General features: G+C 43.3%; 1 protein-coding gene across 3 annotated transcripts in view; it reads right to left on the bottom strand.

The window, feature by feature from the left end:
- unc5b (unc-5 netrin receptor B) overlaps window positions 1–19,610 on the bottom strand; it is a 49,396-nt gene extending 29,786 nt beyond the window's left edge. For all 3 annotated transcript variants that reach the window (XM_044213310.1, XM_044213311.1, XM_044213312.1), the window contains exon 1: window positions 18,827–19,610. In XM_044213310.1, the coding sequence (XP_044069245.1) occupies window positions 18,827–18,914 (88 nt within the window). In that variant the 5' untranslated portion in view covers window positions 18,915–19,610. The remainder of the gene's footprint in view (window positions 1–18,826) is intronic.
- Between the last annotated feature and the right edge of the window lie 244 nt (window positions 19,611–19,854).

The raw sequence follows: 19,854 nt of genomic DNA, 5'->3' as shown, positions 1-19,854 counted from the left end.
CTTCAGTACCTGGATTAGCAAGAGAAATCTGGGTGGGAAACGGGAAAGAGCAGGGCTTACCCACACCTCTCTCATTACCCTTGAGCAAGGCCCTTAACCTGTAACTGCTTCATGATCTAATGCAGTTTGCAGGTGTGAACATGTGCAGATGTGAAGAAGGTCTTTCTGAAAAAGAGTTGCTTTTTGAAACTGAACTAATATGAAAAATATAGATAAAAGGACACCTTTTTGAGAGATTTTGTTTTTTTCTGTTTCTGTATGGAAGCAAATAAGGGTAATTAATATTTTGAGCTTGTGACATGGAAACGGATGATCAGTAGTTTGAAGGTAAATCACATACGGCCCACATGATGCTTATTAAATGCTATAATGCTAACTATTGTCATGCTATTGCTACCCTAGTCAAAAGCTAATATTAGCTACATGCTAATGCCAACTAATGGTGTAGAATTGTGGTGTACTTTAAGGCAAGGGTTGGCTAAATTAATTGTCCAAAATGATATCTTGTTAATGTCGACGCAGTGAGATACAACGTTTAATTTTTCAACGTGTTTTTCAGATGAAACAGGCGGGCACACTGAACTGCAGGTTGCAGACAGTAGTGTGTTTACTCCTGCGACCAACAGTAGCCCTCCTTCCTGCTGAAGCACACAAGCGATATATTTATATTTCTGCAGATAAATAAATTGTTGTGGAACCAAATGTGTGTATAGTGGCTGTTCTTGTATCTGAAAACAAATATATATTGCTATATATGTAACAAGATATGTAATGCTTATGCTTGTGCTACCATATTCTAATATTTGCAACGCTCTGAGGAAGTAGTGGCTCTCAATTTCACCATTTTACACTGGTAAGCTCAGTATTTAAAACAGGTGAGAGTGCATAGGTCAAAATAAGCAAAGGTCCTTATGCTGAATTCCAGGTAACGTGTTAAATGAGTTAAAACAATAGTCATGCAGCTGTGTGATGGGTGTAACCTAATGGGTGAAATTTGCCAAATCTTCTTTAGACCGCAGTGGAAAAGCAACAAAGGGCTGAAGGAACCTTTTAGTTTCTTGAAAAGTAATTCCTGGGAATAAAAGTTCTGGGTACTTTGGGTGGAAACGCGGCTTATGCCAGTGGAGAGAGGGGCCACATGGCCGTGGCTCCAGTGGACAGCAGGACATTAACTCTCTGTCCCAGATCGTAATGGACCTGGCCCACTGAACCTCTCACAGATGTGAGGCAGCCAGGAGTCATGACTTTGCACTGACTCCCAACAGCATTGTTTACACTGTACATTTTTCTGACCTGTGCACTTGTGTATGTTTTCAGTGTGGTTTTTGGTGTGTGTGACCCAGCTAGTCACTCAGTGCATCTTTCTTCCTCTCTCTCCGTCTCTCTCTACAGCTTCACCCAGCCGAAGCCATGGCAGCAGTGCTGGTTAAGAGGTTTGTGTATCCCATTAGGATGATGAAGAGGCCTTTCATCAGTACACTCCCTCCGGCCAGGCACTGACAGGAGCTTTACCTCGACAAACCTCTCAAACACACTGTTCGACATGAGACAGCACCCAGTGAAGAGGTCCGCAGGCGGTACACATACTCATTGCTTCTCACACACACACAAATACACACACAGAAAAAGGGAAGAATGGGACATTTTGTTGCTAACTTTTCACATTCAATCTTATATCCATTTCTAACATTAGCCAATAGAGTTCAGTGTACGAGGAGGGGAAACAAGAAGAGGCTGGAGAGGAAGAAAAGTCTTGACTAATTCTGAGTCGGTACTCTGATCTATTTTTAATCAGTGCCACACGAGGACTATTAGTGTAACGGCCGTGCAGGGCTCTGTCCAGATGGGCAAAGTAATTTTTCAGGAGGGGGAGAGCGGGAGGAAGAAGACAGAACGTGAGGACAGAAGAGGAAAAAAGAGACAGGAATAGAGAGGAAGAAGACAAAGATGGAGAGAGAGTACAAGCGAGAGAGAAAAAGAGGTAGTGAGAGAGACAGAGATTGATAAAGACAGAGCGGGAGAGAGAATGGGAGACAGAGAAGCCACAGGAGCCAAGATGACCTGGATTCATAGGACCGGTATTGATTACTTGAGGATGAAAAGCCAAAGAAAGAGCTCTGCTTAGAGACTAGATAAATGAACTTACACGCAGAGACCTGTAAAGATAGAACTGGGTGAAAGTAACAAACAAAATATACACACCCAGAATCTAACTATTGTAGCTGCTTTGCCTTAAATCTGACAAAGTGGACACAAGTCAGCTGCTTAATCCATTGCGATGTTGGATAAAAATGTATGATAGACAGGGACTGAAACTGTTTGTGTGTAGGCTGGCTCCACACACAAACAGCATTAACAAGAGCACACATGCAGCATATGGGAGACTACGTGATCTGATTAGATTTTATTCTGTTAAGGATTTATGGGGCAATCTATGGAATGTGTATAGATGATGTATGGGGGTTTGAAACCACACACACGTGCATACAGACAGCAGTGAGGCCCATCTCCCAATTTGTAGTCTGGATTACTCTGCTTGCTTCACATAGATTAACTTTGCATAACAGCTTCACTGACACCACCCAAAGACGCACCATCAAAGACTCATATTACAATAAAATGAAACAGGTAGCACTCCTGCCAAACAGTACGCTCTCCTCAGCTCCACATATATAAACAATCATGTGTTATTTATGATATGTGCTAGACACTGTTATCCACAGAGCCTTACAGTACCAGCGCTTATGCTTCTATCCATTTCAAAATCGGCAAAGACAATAGCTGCTTGGGGAAATTAAAAAAACTTTTAATGACAGAAGTTCACATCTCATGTCATTGTGCAAGTAGTCAGTAAATCACCATAATGACCCACACCAATTCCTGTATGTTTGTATTGTTAGCAAACAGTTGCTTATTTACACATTTAGCATATATGGAGCAACATTAGCACTGATTTGGAGTTAAATTTCTGGCAACCTGTTGAATGTAAGTCCAATATTCACTCTCCTTTTAGCTCTCTTTTGGTGTCCACCAATTTCTGAGAGAAATATCTGGCTATCTAGCTGCTAAGTGCTCCACTATGTTCACCAGCTAGTAGCTAACTTTGTCTGTCTGCTGTTTGGTTGTGGGTGGGTAGCGTTCAGTGGGTTTTAAGAGCTATTTTGCTGCATTTAGAATTTTTATGTCAAGGCTAATAGCTGTAGTCATCTTTGTTGTGCTATTACCATGGCTAAAGGTGTAGTTCTCAGCTATCACGAGGTTAGTGGAAAAGGCCCTCTTTACTCGTTTACACTCACAGTGTCATTGTCACTCTGCTCTGCAGTAATACAACAGACTGACTTCCCTCAGTAAATCCAGTTATCATTTCCAAACTCTGGCTGTTTGAACAGAGCTGCTCACTCTCGTTCCTGCTCACCTAGCATTACCACAGCTACCTTTCCTCTCTACTGCAGAGTCATTCTCATTCAGAGGCTGGATTCACTCACATGTTCATTAAAATACTGTTGTCTTGGGTTTAGCTTGAATAGACAGGCGAACAGATATCAGTGATAGCAAACATTTAGAGGCATGAAAGATAGTCTAGTGAAAATAATGTTAATGTAACACCCACATCCACAGCGACTGATAATTTTACATTAGCTTACCTTTCTATCAATGTCAGCGTGCTGGGCTATGAGCGACCCCTTTCCCATTACACATGATGGCCATTTGGTCCATTGTTAATATGAAATTTCTGACTATAGCAGCTTTAAATAGTAAGTTTCACGATCTTATAGAGTTCAAAGTATGCAGGTGTTGTAACAGTAACAAACCTAAACTTTCTCATTTCTTCCTTGAGATGTCTCTTGGTTCAGCCTTCCTAATACTGACGGCCCACAGAGCAACAACAGCGCAGGCCTTGAATAGCCACACTGTCCTGGAAACTGTAAGAATAGAACTGCTTGACCCTCACACTATAGGGTCATTTGTGAAGCACAATGGCAGGCTGCAAACATAAAGGTGTTTATATCTTTCCCACAATTTACAATCTATTCAGCATGACTGACTTCACAGCTTCCATTTTCCACAACAACAGAAAACCTGCTTTTAGTGTGTGTGAGTGTGTGCAGTGAGTGTAGAGGATGTGCTGGAGAACATATAGTTGAGTGGTGTTTGGGTGACCGACCAGATTACAGACTCTATGTGAGATATACAATGCTATTCTATTAATATTATGAACTACATCATATGCACAACAGTAAGACTGGGGCTGTTTGAATAGTTAACACGCTAGCACCAGACCAAAAAGCAAACAGCAAATGATTGATGTGAATGAAATGAGACTGTGTGTGCAGCTTCTCTGCCAATACACAAAATTTATGCCAGACACCGTGGCTTTATTAACTCTACAGCATACTGAAGCTAGTTATTAACATTCAGTAATCATGTTGAGGTTTCTGTTATCATTGCTCACACTAGTGCCCTCATAACATCGACAATAACATTGCAAATTATCCAGTGCAAATCCGTAGGTCAGAGGTCACAGCCCTCTCTTAACTCCATATCCCAGGCTTCACTGCTCAATATTAAAATACTTTTATGGTTCTGCTCATAATAGACCTCATGCTACACTGCTAAAACAAGCACAACAATCAGGGCTCAATGCACATGTCTATGAAAGGTCTCTCAGCCTTTGCCATGGCCTCACCTTTGTGTGACCCTTGGCCTCTCACCTCCACCTGTTATGGGTTCCTCATAGACGGCCCCACCCTGATCCAGACAGAGCACGACTATTCTGCATGTGTAGAACAACAACAGATCACAATCTCAATTTAATTACCCGACAGAGAGGCTCGCTACTGTGTTTTCTCCCAGTGAAATATTATAGCATGCACAGCGCAACTACTCTAAAAGTACAAGCACATTAATATACATTACACAGTCTCCAATCATTTTAATGGCTGTGGAGACACTGAAAGCGATCAGTGGAGCAAATAAAAAAGAAGGAAAGAGGGACAGAAAGACACAGGCAAGCAAAGTGGACGGGATAAAGTGAAGCTACCAGTGCACTTTGGGAGTGTGAAGATGAAAAAGAGAGAACTGAGCACAAGAGGCAATTTTGGACAGCGTAAGATTCATCATGCTGTCTTGTCTTAGACTCATCACGTTCTGAGGTGGTCCATATAACAAGGTGTGGAAATCAATAGCATCCATTTACTATGGTGCAGCTCATCTAATCATCTGGTGCGCTGCAGTCCACAGAAGGAGCTGCGACACACACCTGGGCCTCTGGAGGAGAACAGAGTAATGAAATGTACACTGCAGCCTTGTCTATCTTCAGGTTTCCAACAGCTAGCACAAACACAGCCCCCACACCTCCCCCTGTCTCAATTCCTCCATATCCTCCACATGTGAGAAATAAACCCAAGCTTCACCTTGTCTTCCCTCCTTCTCCCCTTCTTACGCACATGCAAGAGCTCTAATAATTTTGGCTAAATCGTGTGGTCCATTAGGAATCTGAGGGGTGTGAGGCACAGAGACCAAAATATCCACAGCACTCTGTTTCTCTCTTCAACTCATTGACTGAGCGCCTCAGGGTAACATCACAATAAGCGCTCCTTGTCCCTTTTCCCCAATGCAATTCTATAATTCATCTTAATTGAGAAAAACAAGCAAGCAAAGGGGAGCACTCGAAGGATGTAAAGTGCAGGTTGTGTATTTCTGGGACTTTGGGACTTAGTGTATGTTTTGTGTCTGTGAAAGGTGAATGTAGATGCTTACTGTTGCAAAAATGTATTCACCTTTCTTTTTTTGTGCAAATTTACTCATTAGAGGGTATTTTTCTCTAATGAGGTTGAAAACAAAGCAGTGACAAATCATGCAAGAAATATCAACATATACAAATGGCTCAATTGCCACAATGGCTAAATAAATTGAGACAATATGTTATTGATATGAGGCAATATTGTACTCTCGTATCATTTTGATAAAGGGATTTTGGCAAGAAAATGGAGAGAAAAATATTCAAAATTAGACTCTCTGTGCTACAAACATAATGAAGGACAGGGAATGTATTTTTATTTCCTGCACTCACTGTGATTTTTACGCATATACTGTAATTTATTCAAGAGTTCTCTGGTTCAGATTCCCGAGCTTAGAGACAGAGGTACAAGGCAGATGGTGTTTAAACACTATCTTGAAAATGCAGAGTAAACATGATGTCTGAATATCAAATTGTTGAGCAACTTTCAGGCAGATATGGCAGCTCCAATGCAGATGGAGACCCAGCTTTCACTGCGCATGCAGACGTTTGCTTCAGGTAATTAGCAGAGAATTCAGGCTTTTTGTTCCCTTTATGGCTGTTTCAGGTTAAAAGCAATCTCTAATTGGTTGGCCGAGGCAAATCTTGTTTTTAACATCTATGAATAAGAATATCCCTGCTGTTCTAATATAAGATCAATGCAGGATAAATGCATGAAAGGGGCATTTCTACATTGGTTGCCACTGTGCTGAACATGTACTCCCACCATTCTATTAGAGAGTACATGTTTTTAGAATATGCAGTACTGTGTAATTTGTGTTTGCTTTTATTTTTTCATCCACTTTCCAGAGCCTGGGCTATCTAGGGCAGTGGTCAGCAGTTTTAATCAATTTTCCAAACACAGTTGCACTACGGCAAGCAGGATATCCCAGCAGGACAGTAGGGAATGGACATAGCAATAATAATAACATAAAATCTAATCTGAATTATGCTCTAAAGAGATTAGGTCAGAATAATCCCCAGAATAAACACAAATGGGGAGGAGGGGAGGCCGCTTGTGATCAAACGCAGGGAAGGGTGCTGCATCTCCTGTGTGTGGACATTTTTGTTCCTGATGGTAGGATTTGTGTAAAGTTGTGTTTGATTTTGTGTGTAAAAGTGATGATGGTGTTTATTTTGGGAAATGAGAATATGTCTGAGGCTCAGAGAGTTGCTATTATTAAAGTAAAATAAAATGCTTCCTATTACCTGCTGAAACAAAGAGAGATCCCCTCCCGCAGTGTGATGGATTCCTGAACATTTTCAGTCACAAAGCCAAATTGAGTACATTCATTTCCAAATGGAATCCAGATTTATTAAAACATATCACCACCCAGTTAGTCAAAGACCCATTAAACCCATTATCCATTTTGGGGGCAAATACATAGTTTAAACAGTGCGTAAACATATTGTCTTCCACCAGTCTCCTTGAAAAAATAAAAATGTGAAAAAAAGGCAGGAATTGAGAGTGAATAAGGCAGTATGCCTGCGATATCAGTTCACCTATTTATACTTGGACACAGTGACAATTTTATGATTGCACAGCCAAATGCAAAACAAGTCAACATCACTGATTTCAGTATAGCTAGAAGTACAGGGCAAGAATGTAGCTCATATAGCAGTATCACACTGGTTTTATGCCTGTGGAAGAGGATGCATAACTTTGTTAAGTCAAAATTAAAGGAACAGTTCGACATTTTGGTGCCTGACAACCTCATGGTGATGAGAGGACTGTGGGAAGTCACTACATCCAGCCAAGAAATTCCAGTTCTATCACGTAACTCCCATAAAACCATAAAAAAAAATGTGCGATTAGATTTCTGTCTGTATATGGATTAAACAAACGCTGGCTCTTGCTAAATATTTAGCGCACAGTTAAAAGAGTGGTATTGATCTTCTCATCTAACTCTCAGCAAGAAAGCGAATAAATGTATTTCCTAGAATGTTTAACTATTCATTTTATGCCAGCCACTAGAAATTAAACTAAGCTGTAAACACGTTTACGGCTCCAAATTGTGATTTTGGTTGATTTGCTCAAATTGCTGCAGGGTCTCTGCTGTGGTTTTCCCGGTGCTGACTCTGTGTAGGGAGGGTTCAGGGATCAGAGTGGACAGGGCCGAAGTAGACCTTGGGGTCACTGGCTGCCTTTCTGCTGAGCAGGCTATTGTCCAGCAGCTGCTTGGCCGTACCACTCCAGGTCTATTCAGAGTCTATACAGCAGCTTCAGCTAAGTGCAACAGATGACCCCGGTCTATTGTCTGACGCCAAGTTTGTTTGAGCTGCACCAGAATGCTCACTTCATCTCCCAGTGAGTTCAGAGAAACAGATAAGTCTCAATGAATGGGGGCGGATTTACACAAGTAAAAAAGACACGTAAAACACATTCAGGCCAACTCCAGCTCTCAAACACAGAGCTGCTTGACCTTAGCAACCTTTGCAGAATGTCAAACCACACTGTATGACCTATGTTTGCTTCCCTCAACACAACACACGCATACATTTAGATACAAACAGAGAAGAGGTGTTAAAGGACGAGGGAAAAAAGAAAAATCTCTAATTCCACTAGATTCATGACAAACAACCTATTAGAGTCAACACCTACTTTGTATTTCTGTAAGCATGTTATATTAGCCAGCTTTATTTACATTTCTCTTCTGTTGCGAGTCTGAAATAAGCAATAAAAACATTATAAGGCAGAAATGGGTAATAAGAGACCAGTGGCATTGCTAGCAAGTTAGCTATTCCCCAAGTATTGGGTAAGTGTATGATCATGCACACAAAATGGCCATATCACACTCAGTAAAAAAGCCATCTGGAGGCATCAGCACTTCTATGAGTAGAATTAAGTCAGAGTGCAATGACTTTCTCGTTTAAAGTGCCTCCAAAGAGCGCCATTATTACTTTCCCAGAATGCAAATGTGCTTTGGGCCAATTAGAGGTTGAGCCAATACCAATGTAAGCGCATAAAAATCCGCCCTTCCATAATCATCAGGCAATATGACTCATGGGTAAGATTGGAAAACCGGCCTGTAAATGTGTCACGATTATGACTGTGCTTAAAATGAATGGAAGAGCTGTGTATTTCATTCCCACAGTGCTGGAGCTGGGCCACGCATATGTTAGTGTCAGTGCTTCTAATGAAATAAATAGACTTGTGATAGTACTTATTAGGCCTCCATAAGTGGCAGGTAAAGACAAAGGCCCTGTGGTGGATCAAAGGCAGTTAAATGTCTCTTTTTAGATCTCCACCTATCAAAAGGTATTTAGGGGGAGAGTGGGTTGCTTTTTTGTTTGTGGAGACATACGCCCTCATCCAGGATCCCTCTGTGTAATTACACGCCACAGAAGACCTTCATTCCTCTCCTCTTCATAGAGCGAGATGAAAGACAAGAGAGACAGGAGCATGTAATTGCTCCTCTGACTGAAAGAGGGGGAGAGAAGGTGAGGGACACAGAGAATAGAAGGACAAAAGGATGGTGAGTGGTGGTGGTGGGGTTTTAATAAACCTCCTCTGTCTCTTGTTTACAGAGTCTCTCCTGCCTCTCTCTCTCTCTCTCTCTCTCTCTCTCTCTCTCTCTCACATACACACACACACATAGACACAGAGTATGTTTGACTCAGGCTTTCATCATTCTCAGAGTTGCCTGTTTGCCTCAGGACAGATGTGTAAATTGTTGTGCTAATGTAAGGCCCACAGCTGAGAGCTTTATAGGGAAGGAGATTTACACACTCCACACCACTGTATAACCGTCACTCACAAACTCACACTCACAAGAGCATAAAGAGGGACTGCTGTAAATGACAGCATCCCAGCACACACACTCACCAGAATCATGTGCGCGTATGCATGCAAGCAGACACACACACACACACACACACACACACACTGGTACTGGCAGAGTCGTGGGTGGACGTTGACATGCACACGTAAATGTTCTATTTCCTTCTGCCATTCATAGTCTCCCAGCCTAAATCTAACAAAAAGACTCCCTCACCTCATCACAAAGGGCTTAAGAACAGCAGCAAGTTTCAATCTGTTGCTGTTCCGCTGCAGGCACTATTTACTCTAAAGGGCACGAGGGGCAAAACACTGAAGAAGTACCTGTAATCTGTTAATTAACTCCCTTTGCTTCTGAGGTTTAGTTGAGGTGGTAATCTGAGGGATCTTGTGTGTTGTTCTTTAATAGTTTGGCAACATCTGTTATTTGGATACAGCAAAGTGTTCATCATACAACTGAGTGATGTGAGAAAAGGGACAAAAGTCATCAGCCAGGACTCAAACCAAGGGCATAACAATTACACAGAATGTACCTTAACTATTGAGTCATACCATTCTTTTCCAAAGGGGTGTTACTTCTGTTACAGAAAATTAAGCAACAACACTTTTAATAATTTATTAATAATTTAAAGGAACATTTTGGGAAATACACCTATTTGTTTCTTAAAGAGAGTTAGATGAGATGATCGACACCACCACTTAAATATGAAGCTACAGCCAGCATCTGGTTAGCTTAGCTTATCACAAAGACTGGAAAAAGGGAGAAACAGCTAGCCTGGCTCTGTCCAAAGGTAACAAAATCCTCCTAACGGCACCTCTAAAGCTCACTAATTTACATGTTATATCTCATTTGTTTAATCTGTACAAAAATTTACAAGTAAAAATGACATTTTGTAGTTTTACAGGTGGTTATGGACTGTTTCTTGTGCTAAGCTAAGTTAATTGGCTGCTGGCTGTAGGTTCATATATTTACTGTACAGGCACTCATCTAACTCTTGGCAAGAGAGTGCCATAAGCGTTTCCTAAAATGTTGAACTATTCCTTTAAGTCATTTATCAAGTAAAAATTGCAAAAACATTTGCTCGTTCCAGCCTCTCAAATTTGAGAATTTGCTGCTTTTCATTGTTTTATGTCATTGTACATTGAATATCTTTGGATTTGGACTGTTGGTTGGAAAAAACAAGCAATTTAAAGACAACTGGAAAATTGTAATGAAACTTTTTCACTATCTTTAATAGATTACAATAATAATAATAATAATCAATAAATTAATTGATGATGAAAATAATGCTTAGTTACTTTATTCTTACTGTTTTGAACTTTTGTCCCTGTGTTTTCTTACTCCTGGTCACATCTCTGCCAAGTCTGCATGACAGTGGTTGACTGGCTACGCCTCTGTCTGTCTGTCTGTCTGATGGCGCCGAGGCCTCTGAGGGGTTCCAAACAACCCATCTGCCCAGGAATCTGCCAGTCCGTCTGTCTGTCTGGCTCTCCACAGGTATGTCTATCTGTCCCTGCGTGATCCATGTTTCTTTTATTAAGCTGTAGAAGAGGAGGGCAGGAGCTGGCAGGAGCTGGCAGCAGCGTGAAGGTTGAAGCTATAGACAGAGAGACACCGCTCAGTGTTTAATGACCCACAATAACTATACCTATTCATCTCCGCCCGACAGAGCAGTGAACTGCCATGGAAATGGTCCTCTGCTGAAGATATTGCATCATGCTAAATCATAACTCTTCAGCCGGCACTAGTACGATTACATGAAACATGTTTCACCTGCTGCTTTACATGTCTGAAAACCTTCCTTTGACACAAAACGACACAAGGAATGCTTCAATACAAATTAATCTGGAAGCAGTTTAACATAATGACGTGAGAGGGCAGCAGCTGCACCGCTTCCACATAAACCAATCAAGCTCACATCTATCTCCGATCAATAAACATCGATATGGTCTTTATATATCCTTTGCTTGTGTGAGGTGCTTTCTCTACATGCTGTACCTACACACACACACACACACACACGCACACAAACACACACTCCACCTCTTGTTGCTGAGAGGATTGGAGGCAAGTGAAGCTGAGCAACAGCAGCGGCAGAGACACCCAGAGTTAATGAACCCTCGCCAGTCAGCATGGCTGTCCATCTGCTTTCATAATCCCCATAAACAGCAGGCCACGCTGCGCGCTGCCCAACCGGCTACACACACACACACACACACACACACACACACACACACACAAACAACATATCGTCATCCTAAATATCCTACGTGAAGAACGAGGGCTGCATTTGTGTGTGTGTGTGCAGGATTGGGTGTTGCTGGGAAGATGAGGGTGGGGGCTGATGTGTCCATTATAATGCTTCTGTGCCTTAGCTCAGCTCACCAGCTAATCTAAGCGGAGTGGCGGGAAGAGGTGAGTGTGAGGTCGGCTGCTGAGCCCATCTGGTCAGCAGCAGGTAAGAGGCTTGAAACACACACCCGCTGACACACTTTATGCGTGTATGATACACTTAAATCTAACCTTAATTACATGCAGGTACATCTGCCACATTAGACCAGACCGTGTCTCATGACTTCTCAAATTGCGCTCATTTAAAACGATGCCTAACTCTTCAGCGACTGATGCCTGGTGGCGTTTTGTAGTGTACGCCGCGTACACCTGCCGAGGTGAATGAACCAGGAGGATAAACCAGGTTTCCTCCTGTGCAATCAGAACGGCTGCCAGAGCGAGAGAGATGGGTGCGCACGCGAGCTGTGTGCTGATTGAGACTGGGACTGTGACGCCACTGTGACCCATGCAGAAAAGGGAGTAATATCTAAGTAACAAGGCTTGCTTCCCATCAGTGTGCACCCCTTGCACATACACACACTCACGCCAAATACACAAACCGAGCCAAGAGGAGCCTGTCAGCCCTTGATTAAGACCTGCATCCAAGGCGAGAACAGAATCTTTACTGTGTGTTTGGAGGCCCAGTCAAAGCCTCTGGAGGAGAAGTAAGAATTAAGTCCTGGAGCTGAAGACGGGCGGAGGAATTAAAGGGTGGATGAGGGCAGATCTCATTCTTTCACTCTTCTCTTTGCTATGGTTGTGATCCAAGAGTGTCTGAGCAGAGACAGGGATTATTGCCCCAACTGTGTGTGTTTGTATGTATCTGCATATGTTTTGGGGATGGAGCTAGATACTGCATAGAAGACCTTTTCCTTTAGCACAATCTTTAAAGCTCAAACTGAAGAGAGGAGAGGAGAGAAACAGAAAGACAAGGAAAGGAGAGACAAGGAGAGGAAATAAATGGAAAGGAAAGGAAAAGAAAGACAACTAAAGGAAAAGCAAGGAAAGAGAAGGAAGGAGAGACAAGAAAAGGAAAGGAATAGAAAGACAAGGAAAGGAAAGGGAAAAGGAAGGGAAAGTAAAGGACAGGAAAGGTCAGGATGTGCATTTGTGGACCTCTGATTAAGTGGCCAATCACCGCTCCATTACTGACAGGGGCAATGAACGTAAGAGACAAACATGGTGCTTTAACTCCATGTCAGTCACTACATTAAATAACACAACAGCACACTGCTGACATGCAGCCAATCACACAAAACCCACCAAGCCCTCCCTCCTCTCCCCTCTACACACACTCATTAAGCATCATTCGCCTTGATTTTAAACACAAGGGGGGGGAATAAATTGTAAGTTGTTTGAAAGTCCTGCTGTTGCCTAGCTGCCTGCCATGCAGACAGAAGGACACGGGATCATTTCCGTTCCCTCTCTGAGCCAGAGATATGCACACGTACGCTCAATACGCCTGTCTCTCCGGGGAGGTCTGTGTGTCATTCCCCTACTTTAGACACACCAGCTGCTTGGTGTGTGCTCTGCAGTGTTAAGAGCCCCTTCCCACCTCGCACAAACCCCCAGTGGCACCCACATCCACTTACACACAGGCATGACAAAGCTCTCCTCACTCCCCTCCTTTACCTACCCACGACAACCCAAACACCCCCCACATTCATAAGTACCCTGAGGGCAGATGGGACCCTAATAAGCGTTACACTCAGAGAAATGGGATTCTTCACAGCGCCTTCTAAAGAGCAATTCCCGAACTCCGCCAGAAAGCTGGCTGAAAAAAAAATGATGGAGTGAGTGAGATATGGATGACAGAGGTTGGTATATGTGAGACTATAAAGCTATAAATACGCCTGATGAGACTATCAAGAGATTGAAGGAAGAGGAAGGAGAAATGGGGACAAGTGGAGGCAATGTATTAATGTGGATGTGGGGGAATGTAGCTTTGCATGCCAAATTCTTAAAAGGAAGTCATAATAACACAAACTGCCATCACATTCTCTAATGCAGCACATTTCCTCTCCTGATGGAAAGTGTATTATTAACACACTTTAAGCAGAATTTTCCTGCAGTTCGCCGAAGCCCACATGCCACACTCAAATACAAACAGACACAAACACAAGCATTAACAGATTGGCTGTGGTCTAAGCTCTGAGTGGACTTGGCTCAACTGCCTTTTGAAGACAAAAAAGCCTCTGCTAAGAAGATGAGGGGGAATCTACATGGCCTGAAAAAACTCCCTTCTAAGACGAGAACACACGCAGAGCGCTGGACCACAGCACAGCCAATCAAGTGCTGACGCTGCCTCTGATCTATGGACCTCAGTGCAACCACTTTTACCAAGTGTGTGTGTGTGTGTGTGTGTGTGTGTATGTGTATGTGTATTTATGTGTCTATCTTAGGGTAAGGGGGTTGTCCAGGATCTGGCGTGACCCCCTGTAGTGAATCCTGATCCTATTGGTCACGATGCTCAGAGTGCTGCTGAGATCTTAAATGAAAATTCCTGCACTCACTCACTCCTCCCAAGTGACCCAGCAGGTCTTCCGCCATTATACACATAAATGCTACCTCTTCATCAGAGGAAGTGGCTCCGTTTTGCATATGTGGGTGTATGTGTGTGGGTGTATGTGGGTGTGTGTGGGTGCTGTAATTTTGATGTCAGATGTCACAGTCTTAGCATACAAATCATGAAGAGAATCAGAGATTTTAAAGTTAAAACAAGCAGGTGTGATCTTCACCTGTCCATGAGTGGTTATGCAACAGTAACACACCTCTAAAGGCGCATGAACACACACGCACACACACACTCATGCAAGTATAGCTCCTCTTGAAGTTCTGAATGAGTTCTGAGTGTGTGTGTGTTCAAGTGCCCCCCCCCCACACACACACAAAGGGGCATAAAAAGCTCTGGAGTCTCCTATTCATCTAAAGCACAATGGAACCCCACAGAGGTTTTCTTCCTGTTTCCCTGTCTGCCCCACCCATCTCCCCCCACAGGGCAGGACAGAGGGGCAGGGGGTACCCTGTCCTGCAGGCCGAGCAGCAACTCAGCTCCCATCTGCCACTGAAACTCTCCCTCCTCCACCCCCGGTCCATCCATCCATCCATCCCCCTCTCTCACTCCAGCCTCAACTTTTCTCCACTCGCTGGCTATATGAAGACCTGTGCCAAAAGCTTGTTTAGAAAACGTCACCTTCAAAAGTTATTGATTTATTTTGTGATTACTATTGAAAACACCAGTTTGAGCTTGGGATAAACAGCTCAGTCAAAAACATTTTTAAATTTCAAACATCAGTGGCTTTAAATGTCTGGATTAAATTGAAACATTCCTGCATTTTAAAACTGTTTTATGTGAAGGCACACAGGTAGGAGAGACCATCTGGTGTGAGATAAACAAGACATTTGTAACCACAGTCCAAGGAGGAATTACATGAAATATCACTTGATGAAAATTATCTATAGTATTTTTGTACACTTTTTAAATAACACACATAATTAGTTGGCAGATTTAGCAATATTGATTAAATCATTATTAACCCAGATTCTAAATACTGTGAGAACATATTGTCTTTGCAGAAGAAAATAATGGCCTGTGCTTAAAACTGTATTCATCTCAAGTCTGCCAATCCCTGCTCGAAACTTTCTTCTGCTGCTAATTCCTCTTTCCATTCTTTATAGTCAGCTCCCTCTTCCATTTACCTTGCTGTTTTCCCCTCCTTCAGAGCCCTTGCTGCTTGCTGCAGATTTATGGTCCGGTCTAACATGCACGGTATTGGCAAAGCATTAAACATGTCTACTCTTAATACTGTGAGCTCTCTCCATCGATAAGAGCCTTAATAAAAACATCCCCCTAGTGGATTTGTGTGTCTCTTTTTCACTTTCCACCCTCTGCCTCCCTCCTCGACAGTTTTCTTCTCTCTTAACCACAGTTTCTTCTGCTGCTTTGCTAGCTTTAACCTGGTCCTGCTGCACATCCCTTGCCTTTCCTCTCATTCTTTTCCACCTATTTCTCCCCCCTCTCACTGCCTCATTCTCTGGCCTGTGCCAGAGGTTTAATGACGCTTGAATGCCACTGCTATGGAGTTTTCTTCTTCGCTCTTTTCTCATAAAGGAAATTTAAAAGCCATGCCCTGAGATCAATCTATCTCAATGTGTCTCTCACAGATTCATTTCTCTTCCATCTCATCTTTCTGTTTTTTCCTCTTCACTTTCAGATGGATAGCATTACCCTGCGTAACCCCTCTCCTTGTTTGGTTCACACACATCCACTGCAACAGCCCCTGGCTGCAATTGGCACTCTTGCTCGAAATGCCACTCTTTTATCTAGTCTATAAATGCCTATTGGTACCCTAAAATCCTTCACTACCCCCTGTAGCCATCCGGGTCAGTTACGCCAGTGAGAACCAAGCAGCTGTTCCCCTCCCACTTCCTTCTCCTTTGCTGTCCCTGATGTCAAGAATTCGAGCATCATAAGCACATTTTAAATATTAACAAAGACCACTTTGCACATATGAATAATACAGCAGAGAGGGCAGTGGCTGGCCAACGATCCCATCCCCTGCCGCCTGACGGCCATAAAACTAATGCACTGCTCCGGGACAGAATGTGGCCTGGTCTGGTCTGCCAGCAGGACTAGCCTGAAGAACTAGTCTGGCTCGTGGCCTGGCCCAAAGAAAGCTGTCTGTCTGTTTATTTATCACGGTGCCCAACCACCTGTCCAAATCTTTTGTTATGACTACATGTTTCAGAGACACTTGAATCTAATCTGACATCTCAATCTGTTGAGCGTCTTTGAAGCCAAATCTACTGACTTTGTTGTCACATTCCTTTCTTTTCATGCAATTCATACTTTAGCTGTCGGTTCTTCTGACCAAACTGTAGAGCAGGGCAACAAATCAGTAGCCTTTTACTAGCTTACATATAATATTAAAGAATGTGAGTCCTCTAGCAGCACTGTTATTCAGGAGCAAGAGGATTTCCACACTTAACACAAATGAGACAGTACATCCCAGAAGAGTGTCACTATTCATCCAGCCCTCTATGGGAGTGTCTGACATGCTACGCTCCCTAACTCTGAACACTCCACTGCTCCTTCACTACCTCGCTCTTCTCCTGTCTTGACCTCCCAGTCTGGACGCTGGTGTGTCCCCCCCCTCTGGGCACCTGGTTGTCTCCATTTAATCCTGATGTGTCACAAACTGCATGTAAACCCACTTCCCGTATGTCGGTTTTCTAATTCTGATGAAGTCATTAATAATGACACACACACAGAAAGAGGCAGTGGACAGCAGGGTAGTTACTCCAGACAAGTGTTCCTGGCAGTCTGGGTAATTAATGTGTATGTCAACACAGAAAGAGGAGCACCATAGCAGAAATGTGAGCTCAGCACATCCACAATGCAGGCAGAGACCGAGACAGGAGGGATCTAAGAGGAGGCGGCAGAGGAAAGGTCTACACACAATGGGAGAGAAGATAAATGCAATCTGTCTGTCCCATCATGCATTCCCTAAATATATCTGTGCCTTCCTCTCTCCCAGACAGAAACTTTACTGGGGCACACTGAGCTATTGTCCCCTGGTGTCCCCCTCCTCCCGGCTCTGCTCCCCTGACAGGACCTCTCCGCAATCCTCTACTGTTTATATCAACCTTTCTCATTTCTCATGCAAGGATTTCAGAATGGTCCACAATTTTAATAAACGTAAGCAGCTTTTCTGCTCTGCCTGTTCAAGGAATAATACACACACAAGGACCTTGGGATGTACGGCGGGGGTTCTTATTGGCTTTCAAAGAAATGGCCACAGACCTGGACAGACAGTCAGTGTGTTGTCCAAAAGAGTACTGCTGTCACAGCACAAAATGACTTCTTCACCAGAGACTTAGATTTATTTCTTGGAGTGATTTTTTAGCAAAGCTTGTGTGGATTCTGCACTTATTGTTGTCTGCATTGTTCTTTTTTTCCTGCTGTAAACCGAGCTTAATCCACAATCCGCTAAACCCTCAGATTTCTGCCTTGTATTTCAATCTGATCTGGCACAGGGAGGGGAGGAAAAGTCCAGGCTCGCCTACCACTAGGCCACACTGAGTGAAATCATTCATCTAACACTGGAGATGGGCAGCTTCACCTTCCTGTCCCATCAGCTCACCCACAGTGACCTGTCCTGTGTACCAAGTTATTTCATCTCCATGAGAGCTGCTGCACTTTGAGGCATTAAGTCTGCGCAATCCACCGGATCAAAGGCTGCTCTGTTCAGACTGAAATACTATGTCTAACATAAATAATTATGATTACTCAACTGAGTGTATTCAATATTTCAAAAACTACTTGTACACCCAAGCTTGAAACAAGACTCACTAAATTTAGACGCTGTTTCTCACAATGAGAAAAAAAGAATCTCTTCCCCCGAAGCACTTTAAGTGCTCCATCTTATTCTTCACAAGGCTTTTCTTTTTCTTTTTGGAGAGGCCAAGAAGGCATGGAGCAAAACCTTAATTACTCCCTGCGCACCGGGGAGTTTGATTTTTCCGCTCCAAGTAGAAAAGAGAGCTCTGAGCTCAGGTCTACTGTAAGGCTGAAGCCTTTGCTGTGGGGGAAAAAAAGTGCAGGTCAGCAGGCGACCCCAGACCCCTGCACTGTTACAGGTGTACTATATAATCCAAGGCGTCTATTTTAAATTCCCACGAACCAAAAGTTAGGGTGTGAAGGAAACTTTGAGGTTGGACACTTTAGGTAAGAAGTAGAAAGTCTAAAAATGGTCTCGTTGTTTGACTGTTCAAACAGTTCAAAATAAATAAAACACAACCCTCTTCCTCTATGTGCGTGTGTGTGTGTGCGTGTCTGACTGTGCGCACGGGTGAGCGTGTGTTTTGCAAATGTCACGCCAGTAGCCTATTTCACAATGATGACAGTCCGACTTTGATCTTTAACGTCAAAACTTACCAGCGCCAGACACGACATAACCCCCGACCAGGAGGAGAAGAACCAGAGGAGCGAGACCTTGGTCACGCTGCATCCGAACAGAGAGCATCTTTTCCGGCTACGCCGTTGCGAAACGTCCACACAGCGTGACCTGCGGTGCTTTTGACACAAGAAGCGGCTCTTGTCCAACAAAGTCTTTATCTCTGAAAGATTTCTCAGGAAAGAGTGAAATACCAAAGATTCCAGTAATTGATGTCGTATCTTGTTTTGGTAAATAGTTCACCCTTTACTGCTGACGCAAACAGACTGCAACGCTCAGAACACATCCATTACGAAGCCGCCTGTGAATGTGTAATTTCCGCCCGTAATCAAAGTTTAAAGAGGTCCGTAGATATCACACCCTGTGAATATAAAGAAACAATTTGTCGGGACTATTCCTTGTAGATTTCATTTCCAACTGCACTTGTACCCTGCTTGACTGGGATCCATAAGCGCAGAGGTGCCACAAAAGTCACCAAAAAGTTTGACGCATTTCTGCTCTGAATGGAGAGATTAAATTAAACTGGAGCGTCCGACCCCCAGCAAAGACAAACTTGGTTTGCGACCATACAAAATAAGTACCACGGGGCGATGCTGTCAGATAGCCGCGTACACTGCAGAGTGGACTACCGAGTCTGTACTGGGCCCCTGGGTGTCTTGTCTCGTCCCCCGTCCGCAAGGTGTAAACAAGAACACGGGGATCAACGCGGAGCACAATGCCAGCCTCCGGACTATCAGCCCCTGCCTGGCCAATCATATACCGTCCCCCTCCTCCTCTCAGAGTGAAGGCTGAACAAGTGAAGGTAAAGTAGTAGCAAGCGAGGAGGAAATAGATGGGAGGGGAGAGATAGAAAACCCGGACCCTAGAGCGCACAGCACCGCTCTGGATTCAGCAGGCACCAAGATCTGACTGCAGACAGGGGAGGTTTAGTTTGTGAGTTTATTTTATGAGAATCTATCTATCTATCTATCTATCTATCTATCTATCTATCTATCTATCTATCTATCTA

The sequence above is a fragment of the Siniperca chuatsi genome, linkage group LG11 (genome assembly GCF_020085105.1).
Source record: "Siniperca chuatsi isolate FFG_IHB_CAS linkage group LG11, ASM2008510v1, whole genome shotgun sequence".
Lineage (NCBI taxonomy): Eukaryota > Metazoa > Chordata > Actinopteri > Centrarchiformes > Sinipercidae > Siniperca > Siniperca chuatsi.
The sequence above is the reverse complement of the archived record's forward strand: the minus strand, read 5'-3'. Positions and strand labels throughout refer to the sequence as shown.